The 26509-nt window shown below is 39.7% G+C and overlaps 1 protein-coding gene across 5 annotated transcripts in view; it reads right to left on the minus strand.

The window, feature by feature from the left end:
• PARD3B (par-3 family cell polarity regulator beta) overlaps positions 1-26509 on the minus strand; it is a 415652-nt gene that overhangs the window by 86490 nt on the left and 302653 nt on the right. For all 5 annotated transcript variants that reach the window (XM_061378222.1, XM_061378232.1, XM_061378213.1 and 2 more), the window contains one exon: positions 12077-12187. In XM_061378222.1, the coding sequence (XP_061234206.1) occupies positions 12077-12187 (111 nt within the window). The remainder of the gene's footprint in view (positions 1-12076; positions 12188-26509) is intronic.

The raw sequence follows: 26509 nt of genomic DNA on the forward strand, positions 1-26509 counted from the left end.
CCCATGGAAAGACTGCCTTCAATAGGGAACAAACAGCAGGATGCTAGATGCAGCCCAGCCTTTGGTTCTGGAAACCCAACATCAGCTCAAAATGAGCTGTAAGAAAGTAAGTCACACAGTCTAATAAGCCATCACCTTGGATCAGGACAAAACTCAAAGTAGCATGTCCTCCTGGCTCTGCCACCCCCAAGCAAGGGACAGGGCATCTGCTGCCCAACATGAGATGTGAGAAACAACTCAGTGGCACCAATGGCTACTAGGTCTAGCCACAGTGCGAAAACTACAGGTGGCAAGCTCAGCCCAGAAGAGACTGTGGGCTTACTCGGAGAGCTGCAAGGCTGCATTCTGTATCAGAACAGTTTTGGCTGGGGAAAACTGACAAAAATAGGCCCACAACAAAACAGAACAACCTTTACTGATGTGCATAAACTCCTCCTCCCTTGCACTCCCAGCATGAGCTTTGGGTCATCATGCTTCTTCTGACTTTGCAGGGAAAGTGTAAAAGCAATGCAATGTTTTTTTATTGACTGTGTGCTGGGCAGAGCACAAAGAACGACATGGTTTGAGCCCGAAGGTGCCTATCTGAGTAGTCAAACATAGGACAGAAACTGCAGTGGCTGACCAAAACAGTGTATTGCACAAAGGGACCTTGTTCATATTTCACATAAATTGAGCAATATTTCTTGTATGGCAGATTAAAGGCAACAGACTTTGTGGAAGCACAAACGGGTACATGAATGAGCAAGATGCTGGCTAAGTCAATGTAAGATGTTCCCAGTGAAGGCATACAAATAACAAGCAAAGACAACATGTTTAACACAGGGCCATAGGTCTGTTGGGATAATTTCCATTCTGTTCACAGTAAGAGGAGCAGAATAAGAGGAGGCAAACAAGTGTGTGTAAAATCAGTTTGAGGTATGCTTATGCTCTGAAAAAGGACCTGATCCTTTAAGTCTTTTGAAATCACTGAGATGCTAAACATTCTTCCACTCATTTGGTTGTTCCTTATGAACAGCAGAATAAAAGCTGCTGCTCTGTTTTTTTCCCCACTCATGTGACTCTCCCTGAGATCTACATACTGCAATGATTACTCAATTTACATCTGATTTAGTATCTTAAAACTTCAACTGTGATTTTACATAACATTTCTGCTTCTGTCTCTCATTTACCTAATTCACACATACATTGAGTAACGGGTTATGTAGAGGAAAGCAGCCTATTTCTGCAGGAGGTCACTTAGATTTCCATTGGGTTTAATGTTTTAATTCCTTTCTAGCTGTTAGCGAAATATATTTTGGTAACTAAAATCTTGTCTTCTCATTCATTTACATAATAGTGGACTGAATACATCCTGCCTTCAGATATTCATAAGCCATAATCACTGATGGGAATGGGTATATTTCGCTTGAATATCTGAGGAGATAATTTCAGTACAGTGCTTTTTTTGTTTATTTTGTAATTGTTTTTCAGACAGACATGGTCTGTAATGACATTACCAATCTTATTCAAACCCTGCGTCTTTCCTCAGGAAAAGACTGATTTGTATTTTTTCAACCATCACGTAGGAAAACTCTAGAGAGGCAAGTCTCGTAGCTAAAAAATAAAGAAAAATCCACCTCTTGCCAGTAAATTGAGGCCATCTGATATGGATTCATCAAGACCAAACAATATCTAATTTAGTATTATCTTTCAGGGTATTCTGCTGGAAGCATATTTGTCAAATATCTTCCCCATAAGCTATGCAATTGTTTCTTCATTCCAGCTCATTCTATTGTGCTGGATTTGAACATCATCTCCCCCATAATTAGTATCTGTAATTGTAAACAAGAACAGAAAAAGTCTCAGAAATAAAATAAGGCAAAGCTACAAATTCAAGGCAGTAAGAGACTGTAAGTCAGGTGTCGTGGTTTAACCAATGCCAGACAGCTTGTCCACTCACTCCCCCCCCCCTTCTTGCCCTCCCCTATTCTCAGAGGGACGGAGAGGAGAATCAAAAAGAATGCAACTCCCACAGGTTGAGATAAGAACAGTTTAGTAACTAAGGTATAACACAAATCACTACTGCTACCACCTATAATAGTAATGATAAAGGAAATAAGAAGGGAAGAGAATACAACACCCCATCACCAGGCGACCGGTAACTCGCCCCCCCAGCCCAACCAAGCACCGACCAATACCTCCTCCAACCCTGCAGTCCACCTAGCCCTCTTCCGGGTCCCTCTCCGTTACATCCTGGGCATGACGTGCTGTGGTATGGAATACCTCTTTGGCTAGTTTAGGTCAGGTGTCCTGTCTCTGCTTCCTCCCAGCTTCCCTCCTCCCTGGCAGAGCATGAGGCCCACAAAGTCCTTGGCCAAACCAAAACATCATTGTTTTTCAGCTCTGTTCCCAGCTGAACGTCAAAACACAGCACTGCACCAGCTACCAAGAAAGAGAAAAATGACTGCTACTGCTGAACCCAGGACATCAGGCTACACACAACAGATCTTAAAACAGCATTAACCAACCCAACAATAAAAAACACTGGGGCTAAACATAAAATATTGCCTGTTCTAGATAACTAGCTCATACCCATGTAATACTGAAGTGACCAAAGAAGCTGCCTTCAAAGGGCTGTAAGTAAAGAAACAGAGGAAAGAAAAACCTAACAACTAGATGGAACTACAGTGACCTTAAAATTTAAGATTATGACAAACTGGAGATGAAACATAGGCCTTTCATACCACAAAATGAGGAGCGTGAGCTTTGGACATACAAGACTGAGGTCCTAATGTTCTTCCATTTATTTCAAAGGTGACAGGGAATGATTGCCACCTTACACAGGATTATGCCCTCTAAAGAAAATCCTGGCTTTAATGAGGTCAGTGCATTTTCCCTGACACTATAAACTTCAATGAGAACAGGATTTTACCTTTTCTGTTAAAACTGAAGAACTTTTTCTGTCTCTCTTTTGTCCATATTAGTTGTACACGGAATGAAATGCAGCAGATTATAACTATTGGAAAAGCCAAGCATTTTGCTACATTATGCAATTTTCTTTACACACCAAGTTTTTTTTTAAGTGACAATATCAGAAAAGTTGGAAGGAACCCTCTGAAGGTCACCCTGCTCAATCTCCTGCTGAAAGCAAGGCTGACTGTACAGATCAGGTTGCTCAGTCTCCTGTCAACAGGATATTCCTTGGTTTGTGACAATGCGGACTGACAGTGGAATCACTCCAGGTTTGTCAAAGTTACCTTAGCATCTTACACCTAAGATGTTCCAATGCTTTTAAAGCCCCAAACTCCTCCTGTGAAGTGGCCATGAGTCTACAAGGACTATGCAAACCACAGGTAAGTTGCAGGCATAGTTCTCAACTTAAAGGAATTCTCAGGCTGCTGTAATTTGTATTTTTCCATTAAAAAGTAAGGTGCTGTGAGCATCATACCTGAGAAGTCCCCTTTGATAACATTAGCTCATTTTGCAACAACTAATCACGACAAGAGAATCAAAATAACAGAATACTCCTAGAAAGTAAGATTTAACTTTGCTTATATTTTAGTTATTGGGAATTTAATGTCAGGAATGGAAACAATACCAATTGCTGTCAAAGCCACAGATTCACCTCTCCAACCAAAACCTCAGCCAGAGAAGTTCATCGGATAAACAGTGAACAAGTACAAACTAACTGCAGTATATACCTGCAGCAATACTATAGGGAGTATATACAGGGAGACTTGAGTCTATATTCATTGCCACTGACCAACTCAGCTCCAGCAACTGCTGTAGTAGATATCAATCAAAAGCACTGAGGATTGTAACAGTCTGAAGAAAAATACCAGAGACACTATGACCATGGGATGACACCACATTGATTTGACACTTCATGAAAACCCAGCATTCACAAAAACTCACAAGGTAATACCTCTAAAGAAGACACCCAGAAAGACTGATAGCTACTGAGTCCCTAGGGCCTCCTCTTCAGTAAGCAGGTATTCTTGGAACATCTCACAGCTCCACTTAACTAGTGAGACATCATGAGTTCACACAACCAACTCTGCAACTGTATAAATATTATGCTTTCATTTGAATGGAATCCCAGGAGTGGAAGGAGCAAGCCTAGCTCAGTGATATGACAGTCCATGCATATTTCTTTATTCTACACATACAACACTGAACCCTGAACCTATTGAACAGAAGCTCTCTTTTCAAGATTAGGAAGAGGATCCATTCATCTGCCAGCCTGGGATTCACACGTTGTTCCTAATTAATTATAAGCAAATTATCTGAAGGGGGCCTATAGGGATGCTGGGGATGGACTCTTCATTAGGGACTGCAGTGACAGGACAAGGGGTAAGAGTTCAAACTTAAACAGGGGAAGTTTAGATCGGATATAAGGAAGAAGTTCTTTACTGTAAGGGTGGTGAGGCACTGGAATGGGTTGCCCAGGGAAGCTGTGAATGCTCCATCCCTGGCGGTGTTCAAGACAAGGTTAGACAGAGCCTTGGGTGACATGGTTTAGTGTGAGGTGTCCCTGCCCATGGCAGGGGGGTTGGAACTTGATGATCTTAAGGTCCTTTCCAACCCTAACTATTCTATGGTTGTATGATTCTATAATAGTCCTGGATTAGAAAGCAAAACTCAGCTTTGACTTTAACACTTTCAGGTATTTGGTTTAAGACCACTACTGAGAATTACACAGGCAAACTGATTTCCTGCCTATCTCCATGAGTTCCCATTTTGATCCTGTAGGTAAATTAATCTGAGAACAGGAATTCTGTGCTGTGGCACTACTTCAAAGTGCATGCCAGTGATTAATGTCAGACTTTCATAAATCACATATGGAAGGGCAATGAATGAAATACAGCTTCCAAGTCATTCTTATGCCCTCATTGATTTTGGGGTAGGCAAGAACTGACCTATATTCAGTACTGCATCAAAGAAATCTCTAGGCTAGTTTAGCTTGTCTCCTAGAAAGCATTCTATTACCCAGCTTGGCGAGTACACTGGCCAGTTTTACTTTTATTAGTTTGACCTGTGAAAGTTTCTAACAGCAGTGTTTCTGGTTTACAGTGTCATTTTAAAAAAACATCAAGTAATAAAGCTCCAATATATACATAAAAGAACAACACATTAGCCCATTTATGCAAGAAAGAGCCAGGCTATTGGCACCTGATCTGCTATGACATTTTAGATGGGCCAGTGGCACAGCCTGTGGAAACTGGTATCCAGAGCAAAGTGAAATCAGTGCCTCAATAAAGGACAAACCAATGGCTTAGATAAGAATTTTGGTGCTTAAATTCTGAGGGCACAGCTATGACACCTGGAAAGTGGTATTTTCATCAGTCTCCAATACCTGAATAGTACTGTAATTGTTAAAGGCCAATTCCACGTGCCATTGTTATCCTCAATTCTTAATGTTCTTGAGCTAGGATGATCTGGGATCAACTCTCAGCCTAATGCTTCCTTAAAAATGTCTCCAGCAGTGGATTAGCCACATGAAGCAGCTCAAAAATTGCTATTTGGCTCTAAATGCCACATTACAACCTGCAAAAGGTAGGCGAGACCCCTCTTCCTCAGCTGTTCATAACCAAACATCAATCTCTCAGTGTTCCATGGTAGGCTTTTATTACATGTTCTGGTATGCAGAGAAGCAGTGGATCTAAAATGAGAATCATTCAGAATCAATGTGTTGGGATTAATCTGTCCCCCTGTCCAGTGCAAGTGCTGCCACAGTAATAAACAGAAATCTGATAACTTCATACTGTCAGCACAAAATGAAACTATGACCTTGACCTGTGCAACATCATCCCGTAATTTTTTCATAACTTCAACATACCATACTACACAGCTATGATCTAATAAGAATCTAAAAGTAATTAACTGGAATTTTTAAAACTGAAGCCTTAATCAAATATGTATTCTTATCAGGGTTGCAAGCCAGCAATAAATTGGGACATTTAAAAAACTGGGATCTAATCCAATACGTGATCTGATCAGGGTTCAATGGTTATAATAAATTGGGAGTATTAAAACTGGGATCACATCCAACACTTTATTTTGTCTAAACCACAGGACCTAGCTGTGCTGCAGAGTCAGGAATATTCAATGAACAGATACACCATGTTGGATTAACCCTTAAGAAATAATGATGCTCAAGCTCAGGAGTCCCAGAAAACCACGTGGTTCAGCACAGAGCTTAATGGTGAGAAGAGCAATTACCAACATTTTATCAGAGATCAATATGAACTATAAACAGCCATAATAAGGCTTTTAGACTTAGCAAGTGGATAAAACAGGCACAAAAGCTACATGGGGTCAGCAATAATGTGTATGTGTATGAGCATGCTCTAAGATGTATGATGCATTTGAAAAAATAATACCTTGATTTCTGTAACAATCTGAGTTTCAACTTCAGATTCAAACCAGTCTGGCTTTGCTACCATACTGCCATGCATGCAGCTATTCCTGTTTTCATTTTGATTTCCAGTAACATACAAATCGTTTGTAATTAAATATAACGAAACAAATGCTGACAGAAATGGAATGGAGTTTCATACACGAGTATTCCCTCATATAAGTGGTATCTAAATGTTTTTATTTCTGTAAAATGCATTCCCTTCGTACAGGGATCTTGCAGCTGCAAAATTAAACCTCTGTTTGCCAAGTATCAAAAACATATGTATTGATTTTTTAACTATGGGAATAGGCAACAAGCATCAGAGCTGCTAAGACGAGAGAAATGCTCTTCAGTTGCTGGAAGGTTCCTCAAAAGTAAAGGAAATTCAGTCTTTAATACAGAAACTGAAACAATTTAATTTTACCCAAATTTGTGATTTACTGTAACTTAAGCATTCAGCTCAGACATTCAGAAAGCAAGGGCCAGATGTTCCTTCTGCTTTTGCAACACTCTACTCACTTTATATTATTTTAAAAGTCCTCAATTACTTCCAATGAGAACTACAAAACCGACACTGTTTTAACAACAGAACAAGCTACTTCTATGAACAAGCGCAAAGCATTACTTTTTCTACAGAGTGCCTCATTTTCAGCAACTCATTTGCTACATACAAAATCACCCCGTTTTCAACAAGGTGCTTCCTTTTGTGAAATTTACCCTAATATCAAGGAAATGTTCAACTCTGCTGGAAGAGACACTTTGGTCTCAGCAGAAATATCCCAACCAAATAATCCCAAACAGGAAAAAAAAGTTTTCTTTCAATTGATAGTCACTTTGTTTACATTTGAAAGGCAAACAAATTATTATGGGTAAAACTCCAGTGTCTAATATACTTATCCCAGTTTGTTTCATGATGATTTTTAAATGCTAGAAAATTAAAACACAATCCCAAACAAGTGGGAAAAAACATGGAGAAAGGGAGGAAGAGAAATCTTGTTTTAAGGGAAAGAAAGAAGATGAGAGGATCTCTTCCAGTATTTAATAATGTAGTGGAACATCTTGTGTTAAAATGATAAATTCTGAGTAATTTACACAGAACACACTAAAAATACAGATTTGAGTCAGCTTGATCAAAATAAACCTCAGACATAGCATTTGCTTTTTCCTTTTATGGGCAGATCCTAGACCTTTGGAGTACATGCTTTATTACAGCCAAACTCTTTGAAGCATGAACAAAATGATGAGTTTATTTAAAATAGGGCCTCAGTCCAATGAGCCACTTGACTTGTGTCAGGAAGGACAAACCACTACCTCAGAACTATATCACTAGTTAAATCTGTCCTCCTGAACTGTGCCATGAACTTCTGACTTCTTCAGTCAAGTTTCAGTGACATTGCATCAGTGTGGCACAAGGAAAGCTAAGGGAGATAGGGGCAGAAGAAGAAAACGGTGACATTTCGAGGAGGTGTTGAATTTGCATTCAATTGGATACAGATAAAGGCTATTACTAAAGAAGAAATGCCTAACATCCTAAGTTCCTGTTAACCACTCGAAGTTTGCAGAAGCAGTAGTTGTATAATAAAGTACTGGCTTTGAAAAGGAAGGAGGCCTGGGGCTGAGGGTCTGGAACAAATTCCTAGCCTGACAGGGGCTTTTTACAAACCTGGACAAGCAGCTGCACTGCCTGCATGTCAGATTCACACCCACAGGATGTTTTTTTTTTTCCTGCCAGATTTTCTCTCTTCTACCTCAACTGTAAGTGCTCGGGGTCAGGACCAAGCTTCCCTAACAGCAATGAGCACAACGAGACCTTGATCTTGGTGGGGACTGCTAGGGAATACAAGCAGTCAAAAAATAACGATGTCAGCATTTCAGTGCAGGATGTGGAGCTGGTTCAGAGAACTGCAGCTATAAGGCAGCACAGAGAGTTGTACTGAAAACTGAGACTAGAACAATGTGTAATGGAAATAGAAATTACTAGGCTATAGAAATACTAGATTTATTTTCACTCTTTGAGGTTCAAATCTGAAACTTGGCAGCCCATAAAAGGAGCTGCCAGGCAAATCTATGCTGAGGACCAATGTGCAAGCAAATGTAATCCTTTTGCGAAGCATCTGCACTACAGAACGAGTGCTGTATACTCTGTCTGCATACGCCTACTAGCTGTAACACATTCTGGATGTGCCAGACTTGTTGCACATGCACTGTACAGTTCTTTCTCTGTGCAAGCAGGAAATCCAGCCTATTCTGAGCATGATGCTCATGCAGTACACCTACGTAAGATCTGATGTTTCTTCTCAGAGCCAGAGTCACTGCACAGCCAACCCATACACATCTGACAGAACACATCGAACATCTCTGCACATCTGTTAAACCTGCCACAATTTATGGAAGAAGGCTACATCCTTCAGAGAAAGCCTACCCCTGGAATTCTGTGAAACATCTGCACTCATCCAATACCCACCAAAAAACTCTGCAAAACTCTGAGAGACGCCCTGCTCCTGTAAACTGGAAATGCACTTCCTACTGAAAAATACTTCTCAGCTGAGATCCTGGAACAGAATTCTGTTTTTTGGAGAGCTGCCAAGCATATACTGCATGCAAAATCAACATCCAAAACCATGCGAGGTCCACAGCTGCTAAGATGCTGAAAAGCACTTGATCATTAATCCTGTCACACCCAGCCCAAAAATCAACTACTCTGATCTCTTCCACCAGTATCCAAAATGGACAACTCAGCCTCTGAAAAACACCTGATATAATGAAAAATCGTAGTATCAGTTAGTATGACAGATCCTGAAATATTTAGGAAGTCAGCATTAAAGAAAATTGATGTTTAAGCAAAACTCCCTGACTTTAAGACTGTAATAATGGGATTGAGGATCTGAACAAGAATTACTTATACAGCTGATCTTGGAAAGGTAAAATTAGGTGCATGTTTAAGTTAATTCCACATAGGTTAAATGTTAGAAAAGCAATTTTTATTTTGTTCAAGCTGTTAAATATGGGATTTGTTCACAGGCATCAGGCGACAAAACATGCTAAATTTCTAACAACAGTTCCATATTCTGTTCTACTACTACATCATTGGTAGTTTTAACATATTTCAGTCTCAAGAAGAACAGGTTTGAAAAAATATACCTATGCTCTAGTAAGATTCAGTGAAGCTTGGTTTTATAAATATGAGACCAAGTATGCAGGATTTCAGCTAGTGAAGTCATAGAAGCAGAAGATCTATGGTGTGGATGTGCTACAAGGTTTTCTTTGCCAATATGTGCATTAAAATCTTGGACTTGAATTACATTATAGAATTACTAAATCTTGGGACAGAGCTATAAAACTTGTCTTTACTGTCTTACTGAGTATCATCACTAGGTGTATAGTCAGCAACTAAGCAAAAAGACTGAATTACCTTCAGGTCAGGTAATGTTTCTTCCTACTGATTTTAATCAATTTCCCAAACAGTTCTTATCCATATATAAGAACTGCTTTCCTTATACAATTTTCATCTGGAAAGGATGAATTCTCTTCTGTTTTACGATCAACTCAAGAAGAGTTCAACAGTCAGCCCGCATATAGTTTTATAGTGGGCAAATATATACAGCCATGTTCTTCCACGTTTGGAAAGCTGAGTGTTTTTTCCAGCATGTGTTGTATGGCTTTGAGGATAATGTCAGGGAAAATTTATTTCACTCCTGGTTTGTTAATTATTTTATAATTTTAATTCCCCAAACATACAAGATGTATTACCTGATACAAAAGTGTGATATTTCTATTCTTGTTCATTATGGAAGAAGAATCAAATAAGTGAGTTAAAAATATCATCTTGGTTCATCCATTTCTCAGCACACCTGCTGCTCTCCATTTCAGTCGCAAACTCTTCCAGGTCAAAACTGAAATCATTACTAGAGAAACCAGAATGATGAAGACATTGAGCTGCCAGTTTCTAATGCAGCCTTACCAAGTTACTGTCAATCAGTGACTGTGATTTAAAAAAAATAGCATACAACACTAAAGAAATATTAAGAACAATTATCTTGTGTCCAATTGGAACGTTAGACCTCCAGACAGAAGGGTTCATTCCTTGCAGCCTGCCAACATTTTAGTAAATGACACTGGCCCTTTAACAGATGGGATACATGCTTCTTAGCTTGCCAGGATCCTAATAAAAGACACTGGCTTCTTTACAATGAAGGACACATACCTCTCAAATTGCCAGTATCCAAATTGAGAGTCAGCAGTTTAAAATAAAGGCACTCATCAATCTGGCAAAATCAAGGACACGGCACAGAAATTTTAAAACAAATGGTACAAAGTTTCTCATGACACTACTTAACTCAGATGAACTAAATACTTAAACACTGGCTAAGCATATCCAGTAGCAGCACTGTAGCAACTGGATACCTTACTAGCTATTAAAACAGTAGATATAAGATGCAGACTTCAAGAGTTGGTGTTTGGTTTTATGTTTTTCCCCCATCAAACCTGTTAGCTACTACTTATTCAGCTGACCACCTACTGCATGACTCGAATGAAAGCAGGGTGTCTTTTCCCTGGGGACTGATCAGCACCCAAAGGCTGGCCCATATGGAAAAACCCTGCCTGCTTAAAAGAAACCATACCTGCTTCCATTCGGTCTCCCAGGAGCAGTGAAGGAAAAAGACCTCTGAAAGCTTTCCCCATGCCCTGACAACCCATATTACTACAACATGAAAAGTTTTACAGCAACTGCAGACACCTCTTGAGAGCCACAAAGTGTGGGGTCTTTAACTTTTGTGATAGTAGCCATCAGAGGGAAACAAAGACCTTCAGCATTTCATGAAGTACATCTGGATGACTTGGGGAAAGGGAGAAAGGCGTTCTCTGAGCCTTGTCAGCACTTACAAACTGTCCCCAGTTCCTGAAGGGAAACCAGAAAAGTATGAATTCTCTTTGTCTGGAAAGATAATGAAGTTGCTAAGGTTGGGCATGAAGAAAGGAGTGTTTTATGAATGGGACAGAGAACTGGACTTATTCACATCAGCGGTTCCTCTCATTTCAGTCCCAAAGCCTTACCTCAGAAATATTGCAACTCACAGCTGGCACACACCCAGCTTCTTGCTTCACCCATCTCACCCACCCCACCCCCTCATCAGACTGATTTTAACCATCTGAACCTACTTTACTCCTGGTGCCTCTTGGCATACTCAACATTTGTTGTGTACATATTTCTGCAACAAGTGGCTAATGAGCAAACAGAAAAGAACATACCTAAGTACAAATACTACCAGTCAACGGCACAGCCAACTGAAGATGGAGAGGTCTGAAGTGTTGGAAAACACAACAGAGGCTGTCAGGAGAGAAGGGAGGAGGTTCTTGCTTTCGAGAAGTAGAGGAAAAAATTACTAAGTCAGCTGGTGTTGGGAATAGGCAGAGGTAAAACAGGTTTTGAAGGAACTGATATTCATCAGCTTAGCGGAAGTTGGGATTTGAATAGCACCTACCACAGTGAAGAGCACAGAAGCTGCAGGAGGCAGACAAGCTCCTGTCATACAGCAGCCATGACTCCGCCAGGAGATCAGACTATAAAGCTGGTTTCCTGGACCTGACTGCCAGCAGGCATGGACCAGGACTTTTCCAGCCAGGCTGTCTTCAAGGAATCCCCTACTTTGCAGTTTTTTCATCTGATGAACAAAGATGCTGCCACCGTTTACCCACCTTTCACGTTCATCTTTCATCTTCTCCAGCTCCTCCTCCTTAAGCATGCCTTGCTTTGGATTCCCCTTCTGATCTGTTTTCCCACTTTTATCTTCTTTTTTCTTACCAAATCTGTTTAAGACATCAAGGAAGGAGTTGAGAGGAAATAATTACTAGAAGAAAAAAACAGTACTTATCATAAAACACAGAAATTTTAGGTAATCAGAATACTGTGAGTTTTAATCTTAGTCATTCATCAATTTCCCACAGTATGAAATGGGCTATATGCAATAAAGGACTGCTTACAAATTGATTTGTCCCTGTACTTTCAAAGCTATTGCTTGAAACAAAGTTGAAAGGCCCCACCAAACCTGAAATGTAAGGCGCTGCATGGCTGGACTATTAACAGGCAGATTTTAAAGTGGCTGAAGGTTATGACATGACACCTATCTCAGAGTAGTCTGCAGTGGCTGTGGTGTCAGCATCCACACTGACTGGACTATGTGTTTTGCTCTTATCTGCAATTATTGTCTCTCTCATTCATGTCTGGCCATAATTTAAGGATTTGTTCTTTGTTTCAATGAGGATGCAATTGGAAAGGATAAAATCTTACTAAGTTCTGAGAGTACAAAACTAGGTAAGTTTGTAAGAGCTCTTTTAAAGAGTACTTCTGGACTTTCCTTTCTGCCTACTGTTATACTGTCATTCAATATTTATGCTCTGAAAGTCCTCCAGAGACCCCAATCAGTTCGGGGGTCCCACTGTTCTATACCCTGTACAAATATGCATAACGTAAGTCTGCTTAATGCAGCCTATAAAAGGTGACTGAACTGAGGAGCTGCATTTCATTTCTGACAGAGCTAGACAGAATACTGGGGTCAAGCATGTCAAATATGTTCATGAATTATGGGCCAAAAGGTATAAAAACGTCCCCTACTCTTCCCAATTTGAAATTCTCAGTTGCACAAGTAAATGATCAATCTGTGTGTTCCTACACAAATTAATGTGTCCTTGCATGCCTGACAACAATGATATACAGAAAAGTAATGATTTCTTTATTAAATATACCTTAGTGCAAACTATGTACTCTGACTCAAAGCTGCAAACTCTCCTGTGAAAGTCTGCAGCATTGCCTCGGTGATCTTTTTTTTTACCTTTATTTTTCGTGTCAGGCCAAACTGACTTAAGTAGAACAGCTGAACTACTATGCATATACTTAAACTGTAAATCACTGACTTTAGGTTTCTCCTCTGGTGAAAGCAGAAAAAAGCAGAAATCTTGCAAATACTCAGGCTCATAAGTTAATGATCCAAATCTTTTGTGACTTTCATCAATAATTCTGAGCTTCTGATCAAATGAAGTTCTTGGGGACTCTGCAGCAAGTCTTCCACACAGGAAGAACTTGGTTAGAAAGAGAATGATGATCGCAAGAGACAGACATGTAGCATATGCTGCTAGTGAGAAGAAGGGAAAATACTACTTGGCTCTGCCGTGGGCTGTGCTGGGGAGTAGAAGAGTCGTATCTCAGTGCATGGTTTTTCTTCTGTATGGCAATGAGAAATATGGTGTCTTAATGTTCTTTGAGGGATCCTTTGATCAAGCCATATACACACCTCACCTATAAACAATCTTCAGTTCTTTTTTTGTGATCCCTACTCATTCCAGTGCTTCCAGAAAGACAGCAGGTTCTGTCCATGCTTTACTTTTCCTGAGTATTGAGCAGCACACTGATTCCACTGCTGCTTTTTGAGTTCTAGTAGTCCCAAGACTGTGGAGCCACAAACCCCACCAGAGAATGGTGGTGGCAGTGAAAGCAGCAGTTGGGAAACACAGGAGAGACAGAGGCCATACGTACAGAGTGAGAAGATACAAAGTGAGAGAGGCTCACAGATTTAGAGACACCCCAAGTGAAAAAGAAAAGCTAGATGAAACTCTGTATATATTGCTCTCTACAGAGATGTCAGGCAGCCAAACAATAAATTGCCTGAGGACGAGCACCAGCAGGCTGCACCTGAAACATCCCTGCTCTCTAACACACATGCTGGGAAGGTCTCACGGCAGTTTTCTCAAGAGAGGGTGTATCAGCACTTGCATCTTGGTCATAATCCAACTCTGGTACTTTGTTTATATTCAGGCTGCCTACTTTTCTGCCACAGTTTCAATTATGGGTTTGTGGAGTCTCATATTTGACTGTAGTGTGTATTGATTTTGAAAACATTATTCTTGGGCATTTTGTATTGCTGCAGGGAGTTGAAGTTGGATATGCTGCATACTCAAGAGGAAAGTAAAAAAAAAATAAATCTTTAACATACATCCCTTTCAAGTCAAGGTTTTATTTCTTGCTTACTGGGGAAATATATTTTAAATAAAATAAAGTGACAATTTTGATTGTAATAACTGCCAATGACAACTCTTAGCAAAAATAGCGCTGTTTGCTGGTAGAGCTGCTCTTGCCATAAAATTGTCAAGTTCCAGCGTAATTATAAATCTGAAATAGTGAGTTGGTTCTGATGAAAACAGCTTTTGTTTTTTTTTGCTTTGCTATTTTTTTACTTCAGATGGGATTTGTGCAGGCTTACAATTTTACCTGTTACGTTAAGTATACAGCGTATTGCCCAAGGCTAGGGAAATGTTCAGATTTTTGGCCTCTTTTGCACATTGCTATAGCATGAAAATCCATTCTCTTTCACTGTTATTGTAATATGTCTTTCAGTTCAACCAAAATCTTGCACAAACATTAAAAAGTAAAACCAGCAAAAAATTTAACACTGTTAAGAAAAGCAATACAGAGAAGACAGTATTAAACCAAATGACCCAGTGTCATCTCTGCCTGAATTTACACCCTGTTCTAAAAAATTCATGGCCTGCTCACTGATGCATTCTAATTGCCATGGGCTTCCAATGATAAAATTAACTTCCACCCACTGTAATTTTGCATGGGCTTGTGCACTACAGGCTTAATGGTTCTCTACTGAGAAAAAAGAAGAAAGAAATAGAAGTACTTGCTGCCCAACCGTGTTTGATCATGTTCTCACTGATATCAGTGTGAGGCCCTTCAGTGCTCTCAGCAAGGACAGGATAAAAATCTGTTGTCAAAATTATCCTATGGAATTAACCAAATCCATATAAAATTCTATGAACACTGAATAGCTTTAGGATTTGAATTTCCAATTCTCCAGGCAACAAATAATTGGACTGTGGTAAAATCTGCATTCCATATTAATACTATCATCAGAAGAATAAAAATATTAATGAAAAAATGTATGGCATACAGGCTTTTCAAAAGGTCTGTTTTGCCATACTGGGCAGAGCAAAATTCTCTTCAACAATATTTGAAGGAATTGCTACTCTGAAAACCCTAAGTAGCAAATGGAGAAATAGAAGACCTGAAAATAAATGCATCAGCTGTACCCGCTCATTCTATACCCATCTATAATCAATTTATGCCAAATGAAGCCACTTGTAATCATAATGACAGTAAGGAAATAAAACCATATCTGCTCCAGCTCTATGATTATCCACTGTAAATGCCTGGGAAGTACTGTTAAAGAAGTTAAAGCCCTAATAACCTCAGTATACTTTTCAGTTGAGAAAATTAATATTCCAACTACTCAGAGCATAGTCCTCCGGTAAACAAAAGCATAAAGGGATTTTCTTTATGTGATCAGATCTCTGAGCCCTTCATCCTTATGGGAAAAGCCCATATGCAACAGTTGAAAAACATGCTGTGCAAGAGTGAGGAGCGATTCTATTTCTATTAATTTCAAATGATGCCCTGCAAATAACTAAATTTTTTCCTGTTAGAAGCATTAAATGAAGTTTGAATACCAAATGTGTGTTGTCTTTGTGCAGTATTTATTACCATTCTATTGGCATACGTATGCTTCTTTACAAGGCTTCCAAGAGATAAAAATTAAAACAAGCGTCCTATAGACCTGCTCTGTTATACTTGGGATAAACGTCTTATATGCAAGACCTACAGCTGTGGTCATGGCAACACTTCGTTTCCGTGTGGAGCCGTGAGCTTCCAGATCTCAAATGTGTTGATATTTGCTTCAAGGATTAAAAAAGCAGGCAGGTCTATAAAGTATCAGACTTCTAAGCAGGCGAAACATCTGGTGAGTCGACCCCAGGCAGCTAGCTGACTGGATTTAGCAATTTGGATTTCTTAGTTAATTCAGTTGCCCTAGATCAGTAGGTGTCACTGCAGCTAACAGGGTACACAATGGAACTGCAAACATCTGCGGGGAAACAATTCCAGAGGGCCTATGACACAGTCAAACAAGATAAGAAGTCTAACAATGTCATAAAATCTTGACATCTCCAGAAATAATCTGTAAAAAAAAGAGTGATTTGTAAAGTACATATAACAAAAGCTCTGACTCCTAGTCATTTCACAGCAAATGGGGAAAAATGCCAAGATTATTAAAGCAGGTCCCTTATGAAAGACTAGAAATAACCCTTAAAATTAAATTTAAATGTGAGTAAGAATGAATGAGTGAGCAAGAAAGATAAAGATACTAATAAGGTATGATTTTCAAGTCCACACAGGGACTATAAAAAGCTTATTAACTGCCACTATTGCTGTGTGTTTTAAGTTATTTTATCACTCAGCTTTACAGCAGAAGGAATACTCTAGAAGCAGTACTGTGTTTTGATTAATCACTTTTACGCATACACTTTTACAGAGTATTAAACATTGCCATAAAGATCTTTAGTGAGTCAGACTTGTTGGTGATTACAGGCCAGGTTCATTTTACATTTACGTTAATAGATGCATTAATGAAATACATCTTTCACATTTTTAGTGGCTCTTTAAATATGTAAAAGGTTTGTTACTGAATGTTTACTTATTGGGCCAATGTATGCCATTGAGTATTACCATTGAGTATGCCATTACCAGTGGGACCAAGAGCTTTTCAACAGCTGAAAGAGGAAAAGAAAGAAGAGAACACGCTGCAGTAAAAAATGTTTCAAGAATTTAAGAACGGAGCACACAGCAAGGGCTGGACAACAGTGTTCGAATCTTCCCCAGTATCCAAGAAGAAAATTCCTCCATGCAGCTCTGCACTGGGGGCCTGTGAGCCTGGAGGGTAAGCATCTCTTTTCCTTGCCTCACCGCCAGCTCCCTGCTCCCAGTGAGTTGATCCCATTTCCTCCACGGAGGATTTAGCCCCAGCAACATCAAGATGCCACAGTGTACACGATCTATTGCAGCAAGGCCTCCTCATGACAAAGCCTTGCCCAGAAGCCTCCCCACTTTGGCAGGGTGAGAGAAAAACCCAGATAAGATGACAAACACAGGAAATGGCCATTTCAGCCCCTTCTGCTCTCTTCCTGCTCCTGGTGAGGTTTGTTCAGAGGAAAATCTACACGGCCAGCCTCGCATGTGCTTCCCTGCTTGCCCACCTGCTGAGGCTCACTCCCAGGGCAGCACCAAGTGAGAGGCAGGCAGCAAGAGCAGCAGCTTTCCATAATGAACAATGAGCAGCTTAGGCAAAGACAGCTCCCATGAAAAGGGAACGATGATCTAACCTCTGATTTATTCTATCAGTGGAGGCAACATATGAATTTGGTAAAACATCTTGTGCTACAATTCTTATTTGTATTTCACAAATGCAGATAAATTTAATAAATGTATCCTCATATTTACCAATCTTCAAATTATTTTGGAAGATAATCCACATCATTCTAATGCGCAATCAGAGTTAAACTGGTTATGGTCAGCAGGAAAAGAGAAGGTCATGCAGAAAATGTGAATATGAAGAAATCCACATTACTAACACCAACATATGTTGCTCCTCTTATGTCAACGTTAAGTGAACAAGTGCCTTTTTTTTTTTTCCTTTTCATTTTAATTACTGTATCAGGCTGCTGGAGCTAGACTAAAATGACTGCGCTTCCAGATCCAGCCTAATGGGAGCAAAACTTATCTTTTTAACAACTCTGATTAAACACAACCTCCCCCCACCCGTTTATTTCTTTGATGCCCAAATTAGCATCTTTTCTGCAGCATGCTGAATTAATTAGTACAGTGACAAAGAATTAGTCCAGATAAGATCAAAGCTGAAACCATATTTATCTGGAATTTGAAATTAAGAGCAGAGAGTATTAACCCTCAGCACTTCAAGGAGCTTTCCACATGGCATACTTAGTAAGCCTTCCAGGAGTTCATTCAGAATAAATCAACAGTGCAATTTTTTTCCTCACTGAAGTTTTGCTAAAAGGAAAATAAATTTGCCATAAAGCCTGCTACAATGGGGAACTGCCTTTAAAGCATACCCTGAACATGCTACTCATTATGTAACTTGCAGGCATCAGTAGAACAAAGCAAACAAAGCTGAGAAAAGACTGTTAATCTCATTTGTATTAATGCTTGGATCATCACATCGTTCCCAGACTTAATGGCTTATGAAAGAATTCCCAGCACCAAATCTGAGAAGCTGCTTGCTCTAACACCTCACAGGTAAATAATCTATGATCTTCAATGGAAAGGGTCACATGCAGAAACGCTATGTCAAACAGAAGCCCTGAATTACAGAATGAAGGTTACTCTGAGAGTGTCAACCATGTAGGCAGCAATAAAAGAAAATCTTCATGGCTAGTATCATTGTCTTGGATGTTATCTCTTTTCAGTATCAGAAAAAAGACTGAAGGCTGTTTACCATGTGAAATGCAAGATGTTGCTCTTAGGCCTAGAAATTGCAGACCACAGGCAATCTAAATAATCACCCCCAAACACCTGCACCCATCACCTTCCCTAAGCCTTTGAGCCTCATACCCTTTAAAAAAAAATAAAATAGAAGTTGGTCTTAATTTAGATACATGTGAATCATTGTAAATCATTTTGGTAATTAGGTATTAGGAAATCCTTACCAATGGGGCAGTTCTGTTCGTCTCTACCAAATATCAAATCCTACTTCTGAGGCATATGAGCAAAGAGGCTACAACAAGGACTGTGATGGTACCCTAAGACTTGGGCCACCTGAGTTAGAAGTGGTTGCTGTAAACTGACAAAGTCCACCTACTGAACCAATGGAATAACTCTTATCAGCTACTATACACAGACAGACAACAGAAGGCAGCTATGAGAAGTCATCCTTCATATTCCAAGGAACTTGTTTTTAAGAAACATGCCAAGGCAGTCTGAGCGTTGGAGACAGCATCCATGAAGAGGGGTCACCACTACTATTATGTGATCAGGAAAATCATGATATTGAATGGCAGCTATGTATCTGTTTCCACAAAATGATGCTTCAATCATCTCACGACCGTGTTTCTAGAGTCTTTAGTCACCAGTACAAGAACTCTGCATTCAACATCACATGCATCAAGAAAGAAAAAAACGGCAGTAATAGAGCACAGCTGTGATTTACAGCTTCATTAGAAGGAAAAAAATTGATTTATAGTCTGTACAATACAACAAGCCCTGCCAGCTTGTCCACCAGACTGTGGAATTACCCTCCACCCAAGTTAAGGAATTATTCCCATAAATTCTTATTTTTCCCTACTTCATACAGCATCAGCCATTTTCTCCTTGTGGTTCCACCTTACAGGCAAGTAATTTCTGCTGAAGTGAATACTAATCCTGTCCCAGCCAGTGCATAGGAACAGCTATGCCGGTTCTGCATTGAGTATGCAAATGCCAACCTGCCAACCCCATGGGAACGTGACAATCTCACCTATAGCGTGTTAACTCCATACTCAAAGCAAAGGAAAAAGACCAGACTATTAAGCCCTTGACACTGCTTTCTTAATTCCCATTTCATAGTCATCCATTTTCCAATCTCCATGAAAAGAAAACAGAGCAGTTAGGCTAGCCACTAATTTTTCCCGGAATGCAGAAAAACAATACATGTATTTTCTGACTGAACCTTAGATGAATAGGTTCAGTCAGAATTCCTATTCATCTAAGGTTCAGTCAGTAAGACAAAGTAGGAGACAGAGACTCCATGTGCAGTCTGTGGATGTTGCCAGCTCCCCCTCCAGAACTACCTGCTGACTTTGTGCTTTTCTCAGATGTGGCTTTGGAGATTCTGCAGTCAAGTGAGAGCCAGTATGCCCTGGTGTCCTACCTGCACCTCCAGTCCTCTGCAGGTAACTGAGAGCCACCTGAAGGTGGGACAGGGAAAAAAACAACTGAAAGCTAAAAGATAGCTCTTTAGGTGCCAAACTTGTCAAGAACAGGCTGATGAGTTTCTTTTTTTCTGTTTCAGGCCTTCTCCTCATCTGTTGTGTGTCTCTCTTCCCTATTACTAGCTACATGACCCTAGAATTCACTGAAGTATCAGCTACATATTATGTATGTATGTGTCTGTATTATGCCTGTTTATAATGGGAAATAATTCATTTTTCTCATCTCATAACTCTTGTGCTGCTTTGTGTTTTTCTTAGCATTTCAGCTACTGAGCCACTACATAAGAATCTCCACTCATGCTGCAAAACTTTTCGCTCAGCCCTCTTGGCTATGGAAAACCAACGTGCAATGTGACATTGACAGAGCTGCAGATACAAAACTCATGGAGCAAATTAAATACACGTTTGCAAAAAAAAAACCACCACAACACCCAACCCTGAAAACCTGCTACATTTGCACCAGAGCCATGGTACGCTGAGGTGTCAGACTTGCTAATCGTCTCACCACTGCAGTATTCACCTTCTTAACCAAACCACGTGCCTTCCTCCCCTTACATGCTGCAGAGGGGATTTGTTTGGGCTTATCTGACTTTCATGAAGTGAAACTGCTTACTGCAGGTTCCAGCAAGATCTCCAGGAAAAACACGTCCCTTAAAACAGAGCAGGAATACAGAGGACTCCCCTATGTTTCAGTTGAGACAACAAGCTCCATTCTCCATGGGAAGGTAGTGACTCTCTGATGATTAATTAATGTTGAGCATATATCATCATATCCATTCTCCAAAGGAAGAAACTGAAGCATGAAGGGTAAAAATGTTCAGCATCATTTGAAAGGTCCCGTTCTCCGATCACCTCAGAGCTATTATTATAATCACTACATATCTACCTGCCTCATTTTCCAGCCAGCTTGCTATGATGCTTTTTCCCCTTGACTATTTCTCCCCCATCTCCTTTAAGTTATTTCCTCATTCATTTCTTCCTCCTCTCCTAACACACTCTCCCCCTCCTTGCTCTACACGCCTTTCATATGCTCTACTGCTGCACTGCTACAGAAATACCTCTTCCTGGCTATTTCTGCTGGAGACTGCACAAAAGGAATGTGGCTTGGGAACCAACACTCTGGCCTTGTGATGCTATGCAGAAATATTCAGAAGAGACATGCAGATATCTCTACAGCTGCTGAGCTACCAAAGCCAGTCTCCATTCTCAGTGGGATGCATTAGATTGTATTTTAGCTCTGCACTGCTCAGAGTGCTTGAGAAACTGAACTAAGAGACAGTACACAGTGAAGAGACTCTTTCGAAGGGAGACCTCGAGAGAGAGATGGCTCTTGAATAGGAAAAGGAGGTTGTAAAGGCAAACAGAAAACTTAGTGTGACTCGTTTTTCCCAATGAACTTTTAAGGTTAAAGCATCACAAATTCCACTTCTGCACCTGTACTGCAGCTGAACATATTTACAAAGCTGTAACATTCAAAACAATGCCAAAGGAAGAGCGGAGTTATATGTAAAGTATTTAGAAAGATGTGTTTTTGCATAATAAATAAGAGATGGTTTTGCATTTTTAAACTGTCAAAATCAGTCCTTCAGATAAATAATACCTTCCCTCCCTGGCCTTGGCTATTGCACATTACTAATTAGACACAGTAGTTTGTGGTTAACATCCTTCCCTGCAGATTTATTATTAGCCTGTATATTGTTTTCAGTAGAATTGTGCTAATGGTAAGGTCTGCTGGAGGCCAACTGCATGAAGCCACTGGGAGGAGAAATCTGTTTGCCTGTCAAAACAGTGGCTATCAATTAGAACTGTAAATGTGATTCCTTTAAGTGTCTTGGATGGTAGCAGAGATTTCCAGTGATGGATTAGGGAGCTGAATCACTTTCATATTGTACTCAAGGAAGCTTTCAAGCAAACAGCTGTCCACATGAAACAAATTCACCGCTATTTTTGAGCAAATCTGGAAGAACCAACCTGATCTGCTATTTCTCCAGAATCCCAGCTATAGGGCATTTTATGTGGCATACTGACAAAACTGGTACTAGAGTATTCTGTGGTTTGCTTAGAAAAACTTGGCTTAAGATAGCTATAGCAGCAGGAAAAAAAAACAATGAAGTTGTTGAAAGACATAATGCATCAAAAAAGAACCAGTGAGATGATACAATTCCGCTGTTCACTGATTTGGGATGCAGGCCTGGCACACAGAAAGCAATTTCCCCTTTGATACAAGCACCCAGCTCTCATTAGCATCAGTGAGTTGTGTGGACATACTGATGGGAATATATTCCCTGTATTTTGCAGGAAATTAACACCACTCACTCGGGGACTGAAGGAGGCACTGTCTGTCACTCAGGCAGCCTCTCTGCCAGTTAATTAAGCAAAAACCTCTGCCACAAATCTCAAGAGGAAGCTCTTCCCTGTTCTCCTTGGTAGAGCAAAACTGACACAAAGCAAAATGTCAGGAGCAGGAGCTGGGAAGTGGTGATGTTCAGGGAAGATGTACTTCAGCCTGCCTTTGCTAAGATCTTTTGCGACTAGGATTTGTGGGTTTTGTAAACAGTTATTACCAATCAAATGGATTAGCTATAGCTGACTTTAAGCTTTAAGAATGATTTAAGAAAGTATTTTCAACTCATACATTGTGGTTTTTGGTTACTGGTTATTTTCAGTAGAGGTAATCTCAGATGGCATGTATAAAAACAAGTCAGCAAGACTGCTAAATCCTCCAGGACTCTGATGCTAATTTCATGCCAAGAAAGTGACTAACCAATACAAGAAGAACAAAGGACTCTACCATACTCACACAATGTGGCTCTGGCAGCTGAAGGACAAGATTTCAGGATGGGGAAGGTTTCACCCAGTTGCTACATGACAAGACTCTCTGTTCAGGCCGGGAGACACGACTGAACATAGTCAGTACCACTTTATAGATAAATATCAGAACTGACTGAAATTTTTAGCCAATTACAGGAACTACATAGCTCTGTCATATCTGCTTTCAATGGTATTGCTCATGAACTATGTGCCAGAAACTTACTTTATAAGGTTTCAATGAAAACCTGGCAACCACTTCTGTTTCTTGAATCTTAAAAGCGGTAATTCTGGCGCAATCAGAGAAATACATCTGACTGGATAAGGCCAGAGAAAATTGCCAGAATAGTGCTTCAAACCACGAAGTATTTTATTTTGCTCGCTATTACAACCACGTAGCTTAAAGTTACACAAACAACATAAACAGCCCAGATTCTAAAGCTTTTTCCTCCTTACTTATTTCTTGCCTTTCACACATTGACTCTATACCACAGATATTTATGCCCTGCATTTAAAAGAATTATTTGGCATTGGTGTTCGTATTGCCAGCCTGTTAATTTTCACATGACAACACAGGGGAAAATCTCTCTGCTTTCTTGTACAGCAATGCTTTACTCATCACACAAAGGCTTTGATTTCTTTTCCCACTACCCCCAAAGCTCCATGTCCTAAGGTGATATTTACTCATTCAACTGTTTGCAACACTAAGCCACTAGCACTAATTTTACCTAGTGACCAAAATGAGCACAGATATCTTACAAATTCTGCATGTTATCATCTCAGCATAAAAAAGTTAGTCTGAAAAGGAACTTAATTATGGGGGTGATAAAACAAATGCTAAATTCAAAGCCCACAGCAGCATAGAAGGCTGAAGAACACAGATGAAGACTGTCACTTATTTCATTAAAACTTCTGCCACAGGAGCTGCCAGGAGAAAACAGTATCACTGCATGAATAAAAACTAAATGGTGTTGATAAAAAACTACTCCAGGGTGTGCAGTCAGTCAATTAACTCTTTTTTTTTGTTTCCAACCTGTGCCTGGTTCAATCACATTTTTTACTGAATGTATTAGGTACTAGCCACTGTCCACTAAATAATATGTAGGGAAAAGAAAACCTGGCTCACAGGCTACCCCATGAACCGAACACAATCATTCTTCATTATGAAGAACATTCTGCTTATTTGTCATTAACCTCAACTGATCTCACATATTGTTTCCATTTCTAAACTTGAGAACTCATTGTTTAAAAACTACCTTCACAAGCAGAGGGGAGGAGAAGCTACTCTGCACTTCTTGAAAAACACGTTTTGGCCACAGGCCCAAAAAATTTACTGCATTAAAAAACCCCACAACTGTACGAACACAAATTTCACCACACAAGTGCTCACAGTTGATGAATTACATTTAGCTCAAAGTATTTCATCTGTAAAACAAACTAGAGACCTGACTGTGAAACAACTTAAGCATCTGCATTTCAATTTCTCTGGCTGTATCCTTGGTCTCGTACCATGGGAAAGAGTGGAAGGAATGACTAATTTATCAACTATATACCACTTATTATTTGACCTTTTTATACCACTACTACTTTCACTTTATTAGATAGAACATTTAAAATAGATTTTTTTGTTAATAACTGAGTTGTCTCTGTACTCTTGTATTATTGTTGTTCATCTAGACAATGGGACCAAAGATGTACGTAGATTTGGATGAAGCTTCGTTATTGACTTACAGGGCCATGATGCTGTTGTTTGGTCACGGTCTTATAACTAAAAAGCCTAGTTGCCTGGCCTCAATTTTGCTTTTCTTCTCACATGGGTAAATTAAACCCTTTTACCCCGTTCCCTCCAGTCATACAATTTCCTGCCATCTTCTTCCTCACTTATATGTATCCATTCACTTGTACCATGCTCTCCTTTCCAGCTGCTGATGAATAGACAAGTATCACTACAAATATAGTCCACTGATCCTTGGAAAAAAGAAATAACAGGATATGGGAATGTGAAGCAAAAATCATGGCCAAATCCAAGGTCCAATTTCAATAACTGGAAAGCAGTACACATGGAAAAAACATTCCCCGAAGTCCTCACAATAGCTGGAATTAAGGACGACATCTTTTGTGCTATTAGACATACTTCCTCTAGCAATTAGTTAGTATATTCTCTAAATAAGCAGAGTAGCGAAAACCAGTTAATGCCCCAGCACCGCTATTGGAAATCTTTAACAAAAATCGCTAGCATTTAGCAGACTGCTTGAAATCTAGTTCCAAATAGAGGACAGTGAGGATTTAGTCTCTTATAATGTGGCTATACTGTCTGAAACTGAAATAAAAAGGGGAAGGTAAAGAAATGGAGATACTTAGTGGTTCTCATCTTGCTCAAGATATATCCAGAAGGTGGAATGGAGTCTGAGAATGAGAATGCCTGCACAAGGGAAGAAAGTAGACAACAGACTTAACTGCACTAAAGTGCAAAATATTTGTTTTTTTTGTTGATTCGAATAAAAAAACTCAGATTTGTTTAGGCTTAAGCAAAAAAAGACAAGATAAATATACATGTGGGAGGAGCAAACATCAAATATCTGTGTGAGTTCTGTTGCGGAGGAAGATTGCTAGGAAAGAGAAAACACTAGAATTGAAACAAATGTCCAGTATCACTAACGTCTGTGCACTAAACATCTTGATCTTCAAGTTAATCTTATTTCTGTTAGCTACTCTTTTTAAAAGCCTATTTAGTGGACACTACATTCCAGTTTCTTGTATCAGCACAACCAGTCAAGAAAAAAAGTGAATACACAGAGGCCTGAACAACACTCCACCTGGGAAATTCCTTCTCCTCTTTCCAGTAGTTGATGTCCTGAATCCAGCATTGCCTAGGAAACAAAGCACAGGCTTTTTGTCTCCTTGTGATTCCAATCACAGCACGTGCTAAGGAATGGTCATTTCCCCGAGCCAGAAGCAACAGAGAAAGGTCTATTTTTGTTCTAGCCCATCTTTTTAATTCCCCCAGTAGATGCAGTGTTTACCATTTTACAGAACAGCTGCTCCAACCAAATGCAAACACTGTGTTTGTCTTGTGGTATTCAAGCTATTGCGCCAGAGAAACTCTGTGTCTCCTTTCAGCAAGATATTTCTCAGATGCACTGTTTTCCCAAATATCAAACACAGAGAGAAAACTGGTTGAAAATAATTTCATTGCAACTTTATCAAGACATGGAGAAGTCTTTCTAAAAGGAAAACCATTGAGATAAACCAGAAAAGGCTTCTCTTATCATTATTAAATAAAACTTAAGCACAGGATTAAAGTTAGCCGGATCACTTATGCTATTAATTACCTAATTTTTTAACCCATCTTTATCATTACCCTTGATGTTCCTAAAATAAAGCAAGCTGTTAGACCCCTTCTTTTCTGAGTCACAGCCCTTTGCAAGAGACTGACACACGCCTCTTTTTCTGAACCTTATACTTAACTCCAAATGAGGACCCAAAATAACTCAGCAACCTGTATTCATA

Source organism: Neopsephotus bourkii, unplaced genomic scaffold (assembly GCF_033783945.1).
Source record: "Neopsephotus bourkii isolate Nb327-2 ecotype Australia unplaced genomic scaffold, CSIRO-AGI_Nbou_v1 NB_196, whole genome shotgun sequence".
Taxonomy (NCBI): domain Eukaryota; kingdom Metazoa; phylum Chordata; class Aves; order Psittaciformes; family Psittacidae; genus Neopsephotus; species Neopsephotus bourkii.